Source organism: Pundamilia nyererei, unplaced genomic scaffold (assembly GCF_000239375.1).
Source record: "Pundamilia nyererei isolate P.nyererei 1_Seehausen unplaced genomic scaffold, PunNye1.0 scaffold00451, whole genome shotgun sequence".
Lineage (NCBI taxonomy): Eukaryota > Metazoa > Chordata > Actinopteri > Cichliformes > Cichlidae > Pundamilia > Pundamilia nyererei.
In genome coordinates this window covers 57,180-71,202 of record NW_005187852.1, presented here as the reverse complement: position 1 = coordinate 71,202, position 14,023 = coordinate 57,180, and the positions used below count along the sequence as shown (strand labels likewise).

At 41.5% G+C, this 14,023-nt stretch overlaps 1 protein-coding gene across 2 annotated transcripts in view; it reads left to right on the top strand.

The window, feature by feature from the left end:
• The first annotated feature begins 16 nt into the window (after positions 1-16).
• The window catches only part of col4a5 (collagen, type IV, alpha 5 (Alport syndrome)), a 63,252-nt gene continuing 49,245 nt past the window's right edge, over positions 17-14,023 (top strand). For both annotated transcript variants that reach the window (XM_005753687.2, XM_005753686.2), the window contains exon 1: positions 17-300. In XM_005753687.2, the coding sequence (XP_005753744.1) occupies positions 214-300 (87 nt within the window). In that variant the 5' untranslated portion in view covers positions 17-213. The remainder of the gene's footprint in view (positions 301-14,023) is intronic.

Genomic DNA, 14,023 nt, shown 5'->3' with positions numbered 1-14,023 from the left:
GAGAGAGGGAACTGCAGAGACGCACGGTGCCAGAGCCAGGACCACTGGGAGTCTCTGCAAGCGCAACAACCGCCGACACGCCGAGAAGAAGAACGAGTTTCTTTATTTCTTTTCCACAGTGTGCGTGGGGGGAGCAGGGCTATGACACGCGTATAAAGAGCCCCAACGTACAGTGCTAACGCAGGCGGATCTTTGTTTTATTCCCCCCAAAAGATGAGTAAAGACTCAAAGTGCCTGCGACAGCTCGGTGCGACTCTGCTACTAGTCCTGTTCGCCGGGGTGCAGCGATCCGACTCTGCGGTAAGTACGCTTCCAGTTCCTTGCACTGATTTTTCCCCCGCTGCAGGAGAACCTGCAGAGACCCACCGGCTCCCTCAGCGAGCGAGTAAAGTTTCTAAAATAGAGAGTCTGCTTTATAACAAGTGCTTCTGCTCTAATAATAATGATCCCGGTTGCCGTTTCCGTTTTACTTGCAAATAAAAACCATGTAATTACACCAATGATACACCTCTGCGCTCAGCTTTCATGGCTTTTTGACTGCTAGGATCACCTTCGCAGGACCTGCAGATTTTCTTGGTGGGAGATCGGACGAAGTTTCTGTCCTGCCCCCGTCGTGCGCATCTTCGCGTTTCGCGTACCTGCGGTTATTTTTTTTCCGCCCTGTGTCTGTATTTTGTTCCTATTCTCGCGTCAAGAACTCGGACGGATTCTAAACTCGGCGTGTGGAGGGAAAGCGGCGCGCCGATGCTTCCCTTAAGAGCCCGCTTGTGTTCGGATTGAACCTCGAACAGCGGGGCTGCTGTTCAGTCTTTTGTGCGTAATTTTGTTTTGGTGTCCTGAAAGAGGGAACTGTGCGTTTTTCTCTCCAGGTGTGTGCAGGTGTGCTTTAAGTTGACAGCAGCTGCTTTCAGACTCACACTGAAGTGTAGAGAAATGAAACCCATATTTAGTGCAGCTGATTAGTTTGCATTTGAGAGATGATTCAGAAACAGCAACACAGGTGGGGAAGTGTATGAGCGCGCTCGCACTTTTCCTCTCTTCGCCCTCCACATCTGTTTAAACTAGTGCCTCCTCATCCTCAGCTGTAGATCTCTAACATGTCGGGATGCCGATGCATCACCAAATCAGTGCAAGTGTCTCTCACTCAGGCTCCTCATATAATATTCCATGAATATTCCCTCGTCATTAATTATTAATGAGTCGTGGCTGCACGCCCACCACACACCAGGCGTGTCCAATCAGGTCTGCCAATCAGGTCTGTTTGCCGTTCTGTAAGTCCTCTAAGCTATGCGTGGTATGAGTGGGGTTTTTCATGTTTTTCAAATTATGCAGGAGACATTTGTGTGTTTGAAGATTTTATGGATTAGATTCAGTGTTTTGATGGCAACTGGAACACTGAACAGAGTATGAGCATCCTGTGAAATAACAAAAACAGCACAGGATCAGGTCTAAGACTAAAAAATCAGCATTTGAGAGTTGAGAGTTGTCTGCTCAGAGTTTATAAAGTGATTAGAGATGAAGAATAAATTAACAGATAGAAGCTCTTTCCTCTCCTTCAGCTGTAATATGTCAAAACTATGGTTTGACCTCTTCCCTGCTTTGCTTGGAAGTTGTCTCGGTATGACAGAGATTAAGTTTACTGCAATATTTCACCAAGGCCATGAAAGTTTATCAAGGACCTTGAAGTAAACTGTTAAAAGGGTGGAAAAAAGAGAAAATGAACTAAAAAACGTATAACTGTAATTAAGATAGTTACTTGCTATATTAACGTTTTTTTGACATTTAAGCGTAATGATACACAAAAAAGTCACTGAACTTTCACAAATGGTCATTAATGTGTCAATAGATAATAGTAAATTAGCTGTGTGTTTTGGAGCATTCCTTTAATTTAGTGTGAAAGAAGACTCTTTAGGGAATCAAAGTTCCCCTTTCTCCATTAAAGCGCTCATTGAGTCCCCCTAGTGGAGACAGTCTGCCCTGATGTCACTGCTAGCACAAGAGATTGAAAGAAATGATCATTTGTGGCATGTCTTTGTCTAAATTTCCAAACTTGCGGGATAAAAAACCCCTAAAGTCAAAGACAAAGCAGCTATGTTCCTGTAACTTAAGCTGACATTGTTTTCAGGTTTAAAACAAACAGACTGGTGTATGTGCGGAGAGTTTCTCATTAAGTTTGAAGGAGAGAGCGTCATAAGTCATTTTTATTGCTCTCTCTCTCTCTGTGTATTAATCCTCACAGATATCAATCTCCATTCAGCCAGGTGAGGGGGTTCAGCGGTAATGTATACCTGGAGGTTTTCCTTTGAACCCGTCATGCAGTGCAAACCACAAACACACACTTAATTTGATGCATGCTTTTTGCGCAGCAAGGGAGGCGCACACCTATATACACCCGCTCGCCCTACACGTGACCCACATCTCAGGTGGAGTCTGTGCAGGGGCGGATCTGTCTGCATGTATGTGTGTGTTTGTGGTGAGAGTTATAGTCAAAACATCCTGACATTGCGGAGATTTGGAGATCGGCAGAGGAGTATCAGCTAACACATCAGAGCTGCAGCTTCCACGATGTCTTCTTCTTCTTTGGTGTTTGGTCTCATTTTTGTCCCCCGATTTGTTTCCTAGGATCTTCTGTCTTTTGTCAACTCTTCTTTAATCGGTCTCCCCCCATCCACTGCACTCGGTCTCGTTCCCTCATGTAGCGCCATGATGATGACGATGACAATAATCAGTCTTGGCAGGAATTTTCCAGATGCAAGATGTACTGATCATTCAATCAATCCTCTGTCTAATAATAATCACATTTATAACCACCATAAATCAGCCTGTGCATCATGCAAGTTCAACAAAACAAATTCGCTCTTGGAACTCCTTCTCACTAGCAGAAATGGTAACGTTCAGAAAAAAATCAAACATGGACAGAACCTGGTCAATTTCTTGCCAAAATTCCCCTGGCTCTGACTTTCATTAAGCCCTTTTTTGGTACTAGGCTTCTGGCACCGGCACTCTTCAGTTCTTGAGTGTGTCAGCACCACATTAGTGGAAACGTTTCACCTGTTTACCTTCTCCTTCTCCTTTCACCTTCTGTATCTGCCTCCCACTGCTCCACCTTTGTGTCTGTCCTTGAATGCAAATTCCATTTTTATCTAGCTAAAGGCTCCATAAGCGAGCAGCAGTGGAGGGAGCAACTCTCCAAAGACTTCCATGGATGGATATATATTTGAATATTAGAATCAACTATACGTGTACCCTGCAGGTTTGTCAAAAGATTCATTTTATTATTCAATTAGCATTTGAATTAATACTCAACAGCATCAACAGTTCCGTCTTTGCCTCCTCTAGTCAATAAACAGCTTCACACAGCAGTGATGCAGTCAGAAAGCCCTTCCCCCTCATTAGCAACTCAAGCAGTTGATGTTCACAACCCTCAACAGTTTGGAGGATTTCAGGAAGGTTTCAACAATGCTGGAGTATTGTAAAGCTTGTGGGCGTGCACACAGTACTGTCCAAAAGTTTTAGGCCGGTGAGAAAAATGCTGTAAACAAAGAATGCTTTCAAAAGTGGAAGTGTTAATAATTTATTTTCATCAATCACCAAAATGCAGTGAATGAACAAAAAGAGAAATCTAAATCAAATCAATATCTGGTGTGACCACCCTTTGCCTTTAAGGCAGCATAAATTCTTCCAGGAACACTTGAACACAGTTTTTAAAGGCTCTCACCTGGTTGCTCCAAACATCTTGGAGAACTAACCACAGATCTTCTGTGGACATAAGCTTCCTCATATCCTTCTGTCTCTTCATGTAATCCCAGACACACTCCATGATGCTGAGATCAGGGCTCTGTGGGGGCCATAACGTCACTTCCAGTACTTCTTGTTCTTCTTTATGCTGACAATAGTTCTTAATGACTTTGGCTGTATGTTTGGGGTTGTGGTGTTGTGTCATAATGTGCATCTTGTATAATATCTTTGGCCAATCAAAAATCTCGATCCATCCACAGCTGCAACCCCAGTTGGAAGTAGATTTATCAAAGGGGTGGGTATTTACTCAAGGGGCACATGAGAAGCTGGGATTGTTTTGGATTGCAACACCAATAATCTCATAAAGAGATAAAATTAATACTGAGCAGAACTGAGTTCAGCTTATTGTTGTGGCCCTCCACAACAGCCCCAGTTTCTCATGTGGCCCCTCGGGTAAATGAATTGTCCCCCCCCCCCCTCCTTTATCAGATAGTTTCTGTTTATTTATCATTAAGGTAGCAGCTAGTGGTCATGCCTAATAATAAAACTTTCTGTAACATTATAATAGACTAATTTAAAAGTATAACACAATTATTTGTGTCAAACTCCAACTCTGAAGCCAAGAAAATTCTACCAGCAACCAGGCAAAAATGGCAGCCGCCAACTTCATCAACTCTGTTTGCTCACAGAACTACCTCACATACTTATCGTTGTTTTGTTTGTTTGGCACTACCTAAAATTGTTGTCATACCCCACCCCAACCTTACCCCTCCACTCCCGTGGTATTAAAAATGGTATTCGATATGAAATTCTAGTATCAAGATAGTGTAAATGGTGTGGTACTTATGTAATGCTACGTGTTCAATACTTCTATCTAACATTAACATTTCTCTTACTCTTATGAATCTATTCGAGGCACCGTAATGTCACCTAAACATACTTTGACAAACCTCCATTATTCTAATTTGTTGCTAACCTGCTCATCCTTCAGTCTCTGTGTGTTTGTGGCAGAACTTACACAGTGGTGTCAATGACCTTCGGATGCCGTTAGGATTAACAGGTGGTCAATGGGAGCAAAACCAAAAGCTAAAAAGCTAATTACCCGGATTGAGTACAGACATTTCTCTTCCCCCGTCCTTTGCTGCTTTGTCATTTATTCTCTTTGCATGAAGAAGCAGACCTGATGTAGAAACCAAAGTGAAAATAGCCAAAGATGCAACAATGACAGATTTAGCTGTAGCCCTATACTACTGGATACCAGTATTATAGTATAGTAATAGTAGTACTCTAATACAGTGTTTCCCAATCTTTTGGAGCCACGGCACATAGTTAGAAAAATTACATGGCACACCACCAAACAAAAATGACACAAAAAGCATTTTGTTCACCTGGTAGACCGGAATTGGCTCAGTTTGTCCCCAGTATACCTTTTTTGCTTTCTTCTGAACACTACTGATGCTAGGGCTAGATTTACTACTTTTTCTTTTAAAACATTTTTTTCTATTGCTATCATGCGCTGTGTCCTCTCACAGCATGACTATTATAGCATTTCTTCTTCATCTTCTTCTGTTTTACTGGCAGTTTGCAACCTATTTAATTAGAGCAGGTAGTTGTACTGCCCTCTAGTGGAAGAGAATGCAATTATTCTGCCCGCGACTCATGCCGATCGCCTAAGAGTACCAATCAGGTGGAACCAAATAATCTTCCACAGCACACCTGATCCTTTCTCGTGGCACATAATGGTTGGGAAACACTGTTCTAATATATCTGCAGTAGTAATAGCAGAGCACTTGCATCAATTGCAAAGCTTCACCTAAACCCACAATTTTCAGTTTCATTCTCCTTGTTGTGGAATTCAAACACCTCCTCAACAATTTGCTAGTCAAGGCTTGCGTTTTTATTTCCATCTGGTAAATAAATTGTTATGTGATAAGAGCAATATGTTGTGACTAATTAGACCCAAACAGGTCGCAGACGTGGGTGTCTGCATCACGATTTTCCATGAGTTTCATTTTCTGCTAATTCAGACTGAAACAGCATCCAGTCATTTCCCTGTTGCCTCCTCTTCATGGGTCTTTAAATGTCAGGCTAGTGTGGACATCAGATTTACATGGACATCTTTGGTGTACTCACATTGGTGTAGTAGAAGCAGTAGAAGTAGAGACCACAGTGATGTATGTTGTGTTACCAGGTGTATTCATTTATTTGACATTTTGAAAAAAATTTAATGCAGAGAATAAAAAAAGTACGTATGATACGTCTTAAAAGCCGTCCCTAGTGTATACTAGGAGCAAAACCAGGGAAACTGGCAAAAGGTAAATGACTCTAGTAGACAGAATTTAATAATGCCAAATAATCATACCAGCTTTTTCTGGTGGTGCTTTAAGAGGTGAGAAGTTATGTGTGCAGGGATCAGACTTTGGATAGACTTGGATATTTTAAAGGCTTTTGAAGGTCATACAGAAATGAACAGGAAGCCACTGGAAGGACGTGAGGATGGTTTTCTTGTTGGCTTCAAATAGCTATAAGCAGAAAATCTCACTTCACTGAGCAACCACACTAGAGATAGGTGATAGTAGAGCTGATAAAGTCACAAATAAGGACTTTACCCCCAAAGGATGGCTGATCAGGGAGTTACAGGTGGATGATATCAGTGTCTACTTGAAGTGCACCATCAATTGATGGCTTGTAGGGGCTGTAGTGGCAGTAGTAGCGGGTTTGATTATATTGGCAGTAAACGATCAACCAGAACAGTAGTAGTTGTAGTTTTAGAAGGAGAAGTTGTACCTGAACTTACATTACAGTAGGTGTAGCAGTAGTAGCAGCTCTAGCATGAGCAACAACAGTAGAAGGACACATGATATTGAAATAAAAGTGATATTTAAATGCTTTTTGTCATTTTTGCAACAGCAGGGTTAGTAGTAGTAGAATCTAACCCTAACCCTGAAATCAGCAAGTAATCATGAAGGCTGCAGCCTAATGTACACAAGTACTTTTCAAAATGGGAATTTTTTTCATCTCTTTAAAAAAAAATTAATCCACATGAAAATGCGAAATCTGAAGCAATGTCAATACCATGCCAAAGCAACAGGTGGTGATATAACCTTAACCGTGAAGAAATGTTGGCCAATCAAAAGCTCACAAACAGCTGAGTGCTTCAAAATCTCCACCCTGGCAAGAGTGTCTGTAACGCTCCATTTTCAGTAGGGATGGGTATCGTTTAGGTTTTATCCGATACCGGTGCCAAATCGGTACTTTTGAAACGGTGCCGGTGCTTAAACGGTGCTCAAACAGGTGCTTAAAGAATGGAGAACACAAAATTGGTCCAAAAACCTCTCATGTTCAGCTGTTTTTTTGTAAAAAGATAACAATGTTAGCCTTTTCTGCAGCTATAGGGGATTTATGGCATCACTCTTGGCTGGAAGCAGTGCTTAAACAATGGAAAAAACACAAACTTTGTCCAAAACCTCTCATGTTTAACTGTTTTCCACTTTTTCTTTGGTCATTTTAGCCTTTTTGGCCAGGGTGAAGGGAGTATCTGCCATCAAACAAGAGGACAGCCGCATGTAGCTATAATGATGTTTGCTAGCTCACCTTACATGCATTAATGTAATAACGTGGTTAGCCTACTCAACGTAAATTACACACGAGCAACATTAAGCTACTCACGCAGAGAAGAACGGCTGCTGCTGCATCATCATCCGTCATCATTTCTGCTACACTGGCAGGGCTAGGGGCCAGGACTCTCCTCTTTGGGTTTGTGGGGGATGTTGCTAAATCCGGGTCCGATAACAGGCAACCCACCCGCAGTAGATGTGCTCGGTGTGAGGTCTCGCAGCAAGCTATCAAATACGGCGCATGTCTCAGCTTTAAAAAAACCCCCGCTATGCGTTGCCAGGTGTTTCATCGGATTTGAGGTGTTACCTCCTTTGACAGTATCACAGTATCAGCTTAAAGCACTTGTTGCAGGCTGCTGAGTTTGCATCTTTTGCTGTGTAGTACAGCCAGACTTTTGACCACTTCGCCTTGGGCATTTTTAATCTGTAGCTCTGCTCTAAAAGAACGTACGTACCTGGACCCGCCTACTATCCTCGGAAACGTAAAATGATTGGCTAGAAGTGTATCACAGCTCAGGAAAAAAAGCACCGAAATAAAGCACCGAAATGTGCGCTGCTTTTCGGTCTGGTTACTACCGTTTATGTCAGAACCGGTGCCATCATGGCACCGGATACTGGTACCCGTCCCTAATTTTCAGTGAACCAAAATGTCGTTTACGTGTGGACGAATGTCCAAAAACGCATAGAAAAAGCTAAATTGACCAAAATACATGCATGTAGACGTAACCTAATGCAGCCAACAACAAGCTAATACTGAGAGCTGAATGAATGCTAAAACTATTTCATATGGATAAAACCAGCAATGTTACCTATAGAGCAGGGGTGGGCGATATAGCCTCAAAATTACATCGCAATATTTCTTGATCAGAATACGTTGTGATTCTGAAATTTGCGAAAATTATATTGAACAAAAAATACAGATGATTGCAGTTTGCATTTGTTAGTGTAAAGTAAATAAATCCTTATTTTCCAATGAAATACTGTCAGTCATGATAGGGTACTAAGTATAAAATTAACATTTTAAATAAACGATCTGCCACCACATCATTGTTTTAAAGCATCCATCCATTCTCCTCCTCTTTTCCTTATGAGGGCTCAGGGTTGGTGGATGTTTTGTTTTGGTATTGAGGTCTGGTATTGGTACAGACTACTAAATTTCTGGTGTCATTGCATTCCCAGTTCTCACTACTGTAAGATTTCAGTCAGGTTAAAGTTGAGGGTACCTACGTGGAGATGCACGTTACTGCTATAGATGTAAGCTGCCATCATAAGGGCTTCAGTGTCTTATCCATTTCATCTTGTACTTCTAGTCTAGTCATACCCGTTCTTTGATCTGTTCGCACTTCTCAGTAGCCTAGCAACATCACTGAAAACATTAAAGTGGGAAGGAGATCTCTCTTTAAATGGAAGGAGGTTGTGCTTTTAAGAGGATTGAAGGTTTGGTGGAGAGATTAAGGTTTCGATCATGTGATGACCTTTTGGTGATGATTCAGACCTGGGATTTGTGTTTTATTGATTTTTTAGTTTTTTTGGCAGCCAGTTATGTTTTGCGCTGATGGAAATTTCAGATATATGTAACAGAACTTGCGATGAAACTGTTTATGTGGGAATCTTGTGGGATTTTTTCCCCCCGTGTCTGAATGGAGTGTGTGGCTGTGATTCAGCGGGCTACCTGACAAATCCACCTACATGCTGTCCCCCTCAGACCCCTACTTATCTTTTCTTCTTGTTTTGCTGACCTCCTTTTCTGAAAGGACATTATCTTTGTCCTGTGTTGCTCCTTTTCTCCGAATAAAAGGGAATTTTGCCGCCCAGAGGAAGCTCGAACTGCTGCTTAGTGGGGAAAAATAAGTTCGATTTTAAGACGCATGAGAAAAATCTGTTAAAGTGTTTCATATGGAAAGCAAAACAACAATAAACTAAAAAGCACCAATAAAGAGAAGTTACTGGGCAAAAAAGAGATGTATGGTTAAAAACATCACGTTTCTCCACTCATTTGTTTTGCATATTTTGTTTGTGAGAAGAATAGAAGCTTGTGAAGTTTAATCTGTCTGTGATCAGTGGCTTCGTTTGATCAGATTTCTACCTTTCCCTTCCCTTTCACTCTTTCAGCTCTGAGCTGAGCACACAACAAACGTTTCACTTGAGCAGACTGGCCTCATATTACTAAGCACCTCTTTACTGCCATCTCGTCCTGTTATAACGTCTTGTTTCTTTTGTTGTCATTGTTACTTTGTCAACTGGGCTTTTAAAGTTTGAGACTGAGGTAAAAACTTCCCTCTCTAAACTGCGCTCAGCTTGTTTTCAGCTCTGCTGGCATGTCAGCTTTCTCTTTTTCATGTTTCTTTGTTGTCATTCAACACTGATGATGAACTTTGCTGTAAAACTTTGCACTCAATTAATGAAATTAAAGTCTTCACCAACCCTAACTATTACATGTTCCTCAGTTTTATCTATTTATGCTTGTATGTATGGACACTAACAATGATGCAGTGACAGTTAGCACCCAGATATTAGTTTGTTTAGCTCGCAGGACCCAAAGAGGTGGGTGAGCGGCTCAGTACCCATAAAATCACCAAAGAGAAGGGACCGAATGTCCAGAACAGGCTAAACATAGATGCAGAGAAGAAACCAGGACATGACTAAAGCAGTTTTATTGACCAAGAAAGATATTAGGGAGTATCTTAAAGTCTTTAATCCTAACAGTGCTTGAGGAGCTGAGTGGGTAGTCATTACCAGGCTGAGCAAAAAGGGGAGTCAGGAGACCCAGAAAAGTTGGTGGATCAGGGTGGTGTCCAAGTCATGACAAAGAAGTCTTTTAAAGCTAGTGCAGTTCGGGGGGCGGAGGGCCAGGTCGGCCAGAAAGTGGAATGGGAAGGAGGAGAGGCTGTAACTAGACTGACAAGTATATCAGCATAGCCTACAGTCTGGCAACAGCTGAAGGTCATTGGAAGATTAATGTGGGTGACCCTTAGGCACATCTGAAACCACTCCTGAAATCAATTCAATTTCAGATAAAAGGCATTTTAAATTGTAAGGTCTGCAGCCTCGCCTCTCTAACGTTGTCTCCAAAACGATCAACCTGAGTTTTCCCTCTGATGTACTCATTTCTAATCCTGTCCATTCTGGTCACTCCCCTTGAAAATCCTAATGCCTTCAGCTCAGCTTCAAGTCTTTTTGTCAGCACCCCCGTCTCCAGCCATACATGACATTTTTAAACCTTCCCTTACACTCTTCCTTACCCTGCTTGCCCCTCTTCTTCGCCTCTCTTTTGCACTGTTGCTTTGGATGGTTGAACCTAGGGGTGGGCGATATATCGAATATACTCGTTGTATCGTGAGTTTTTCCACATACGATGGTTAAAATGGCTTTATTTAGGCTTTCATTGAGTATAAGTTTGCCATGACAATATTAAGCTGTCTGCATGTAATTCACTGTGAGGGTTTTTTCTCCCACACTCTGCGAATGCATCATTAATCCCCCCTCCCAGCCGGAAAAACGTTCTACCTGGCATACAGCGCTGAGCAAGGATTTCACAAGGAGGATGTCGAACAAAACACGGTAATTTGCAAAACATGCTGTAAAACTATTGCTGCAGACGTGAGCAGTTAGCAAAATAAAAAAGGGCAATTTTAAGCACTGAATGGTTAAAACAACATTTGTTTTAGATGTTATTTAAATATATTGTGATATATATATTGTATTGTGATATAGCAAAAACATATTGTGATATTAGCTGTTACTCATATATTGCCCACCTCTGGGTGAACCCTTGTATATGCCTCTGCTCCTCGCAGCTTCACTGTTACGCCCGACTGCTTCTCATTCACACGTCCTGTCTCACCTCTCCTCACTTTCACTCCTCTTCACTCCAGATCACACCTTCACCTCTCCGTACTCTCACTACCGATCACACTGTGATCATCATAGTCCAATACACAGGACACTGATTTTGATTCACAGCAGCACTGAACTCTTCACAGCCTTTTCCTAATCTAACCTGATGCACACGTCCTGCTTGTAGAGCCACAATAACACAAAGAAGGGTTGCAGCCGTCCACAGCCATTTTCACTATAGAAGAAGAATATTGTTATGCTGATTAACAAAGAGACTCATCACTTTACCATCAACTCGTTTTGTTTTTTATCTCACATGAGTTGCCACAACAACAACAGGACTGCATGAGAGCGAGCAAAGCCAAGGAGTGATAAGACACAGGTATTCACAGTGCTGTAGTATAACAGAGCACACAGCTCAGTGAGTCTGTGCCTGCATAGAAAAATAGTAGCGTGGGATGTGTCTGGTTCTCTCTTCTTCTACTTTTCTCTCCCTCACTATTTCCAGTGCTTTCTCTCTCTCTCTCTCTCCCACACGCCCCAAATATGAGCACCTGTTTCTTTCATCATGCTGCTGTGGAAGAAACAGGGCTTCCCTGACGACCACATAGAGAAAAAAGGGGAGCTAGCAGCCTTTGTGTGTCTGTTTCTTTACATATTTCAGAGTATACAGTTACTTTATTATCTTTTATAAACCCGTCCAGACGGAGCCGTTTTAGGGCAAAGGACAAAATCTAAGAGACCCGCTCGTCTGTTTCAGCCCCCGCATGAAATGATTGCGGTTTGTTTAGAAAGTCCTGACGAGGACCTTGTGTGGCTGTGAGAATTACGCCTCTTGTCTCTCATGAGCAGTGTGAGAGGTAGTGTGATGTTATTACAGCTTTAATTTCTTTTAGGAGGTGGTTGCATGCATACATGCTCTGCTTGGATTTTATGCCACTCGGCAACAGCAGAGAAAGCTATAAACATTACATCGAATTATCTTGTGGAATGAGTATACTAGACTTCACTGCTGGAAATTTGGATGATGAGAAGAAAGAAAGTCAAAATACTACAGCTTGAAGTTTTAAATTTAAAACACTTAGCTGAAAGACACCAAAGCAGAACTGCAGAGGTGGTCATTTATAACAGAAAAATATAGGCTGGTGATGCTTTCCTATTCAATGTGACACAATGCAGATGGAGAACGTAACATTGCAGTCGTATGAACATCAAGAGAAATTTGAAAATGATAATGACTCACATGTTAAATATACATAACAGTTTGTAAGGTATACTTAAATACAGTGGTCCCTCGCTATAACGCGGTTCACCTTTCACCTGTTTCGCAGATTTTTTTTTGTGCAATTTTGCAAGCTTTTTATTTTTTATACAACACATTGTGTTCTGCGTTCTAATTGGCTGTAGACCATTGTCAATCAATCTCGTGCCGTGTCTCCTGTACAGTACAGAAAGTGTTAAGCTTGTCAAATTGACCTGCTAACAGTGTGACTCTGAAGTTCAAAGGCAACCGCGGGCACCTTTGGTTTTATTCTGTATATTTTTCTACGAAGGTTTGAACTTTTAGTGTTTAAACAAGAGAGAAAAGTGAGGAAATGTTCATACCTGTCTGAGAAAAGTGTATAAAGTGTGTAGTGAGGGGTTTTACAGACATAAAAAAATCTATAATAATTAAAAAAAAAACATTTTAGCTACTTTGCGGATTTCACCTATCGCGGGTTATTTTTTAGAACATAACTACCGCGATAATAGAGGGACCACTGTATTACATCAAATAAAGAGCATAAACCTATTAATGAATATACTGTATGTTTTAATTTAACCTCTCTCAATTAAATTACAGTAGGAGGAGCTAAAATGGCTCTTTTGATGTTGAGGTTGTGAAAGTGATCCTAGTTGAGCTAAAAGGGTTTTTTCTGCCTTTGGCTCTTTATGATGTCATTGAATGGGGATGTCCCCAGTGCGGTCATTGCAGACACAAATCTCTGCCTATGAGTACAGAAACCCACCCACCTGCTGCTTAAACCTGTTTATGAGGGGCAACAAATCAGAAGAAAGTTGTCTGAAAGACTGAGGTGCTAACATGGCCTGTTTCAACCTGAGAGTGATTGGCAGGGCTGAACCGAGGCCCAGTATAGAAATAAAACAGGATTATTTCTAACTGTGACTCATTCAGAGCTGCTCTAGCAGAGTCCAGAAATGAAAAACTGAAGTCAGCCATGAATTGTTTTTCTCACTCTTTATTGAGACCTTTGAGCTCAAAGCCTACTATACTACTTCTTAGCTAAACTTTGGTGTGGTGGGGAGTTAGCTGACAGCATCGCCACAGTTCAGATTATTTGTACCCAGTCTGGATGCAAAAGATCTCACTCTTTTAATATATCTGTGTTTTTTAACCCGTATTACACTAGAGTCATATAAAATCCTGATAAACACATACTGTTTGTACTTTACACTGAGATGTAGGCTGCTGTGTTTTAGTGTGCGTGTGTTTGGACTTGTAAGAAGTTTAGTACAGTTTGGGGAAACACCTTGTAAAGAGCTGCTTGAAGGTTGAGACTTTGTTATAGTCTTCGTGTTGGGACTAGTTCAGGTTAATGTTTGGTTGTAATCATTCAGTTTAGGGCAGCGGGCTCAGGACAGCCTGTCTTAGTTAATCTCAGTTCAGTGTGCCGGCTGGTATGCAGCTAAGCCTTTAGTAAGCAGTCGCAGGATAATGTTCAACATGTTGCTGTGTCTGAGCATTTTTCACATCGCTGAGTGATATAGCAGAGAGGCAGGGCATAAAATCACAGGATCCACTGCTTAGTAATGCATTCATTAATTTATGC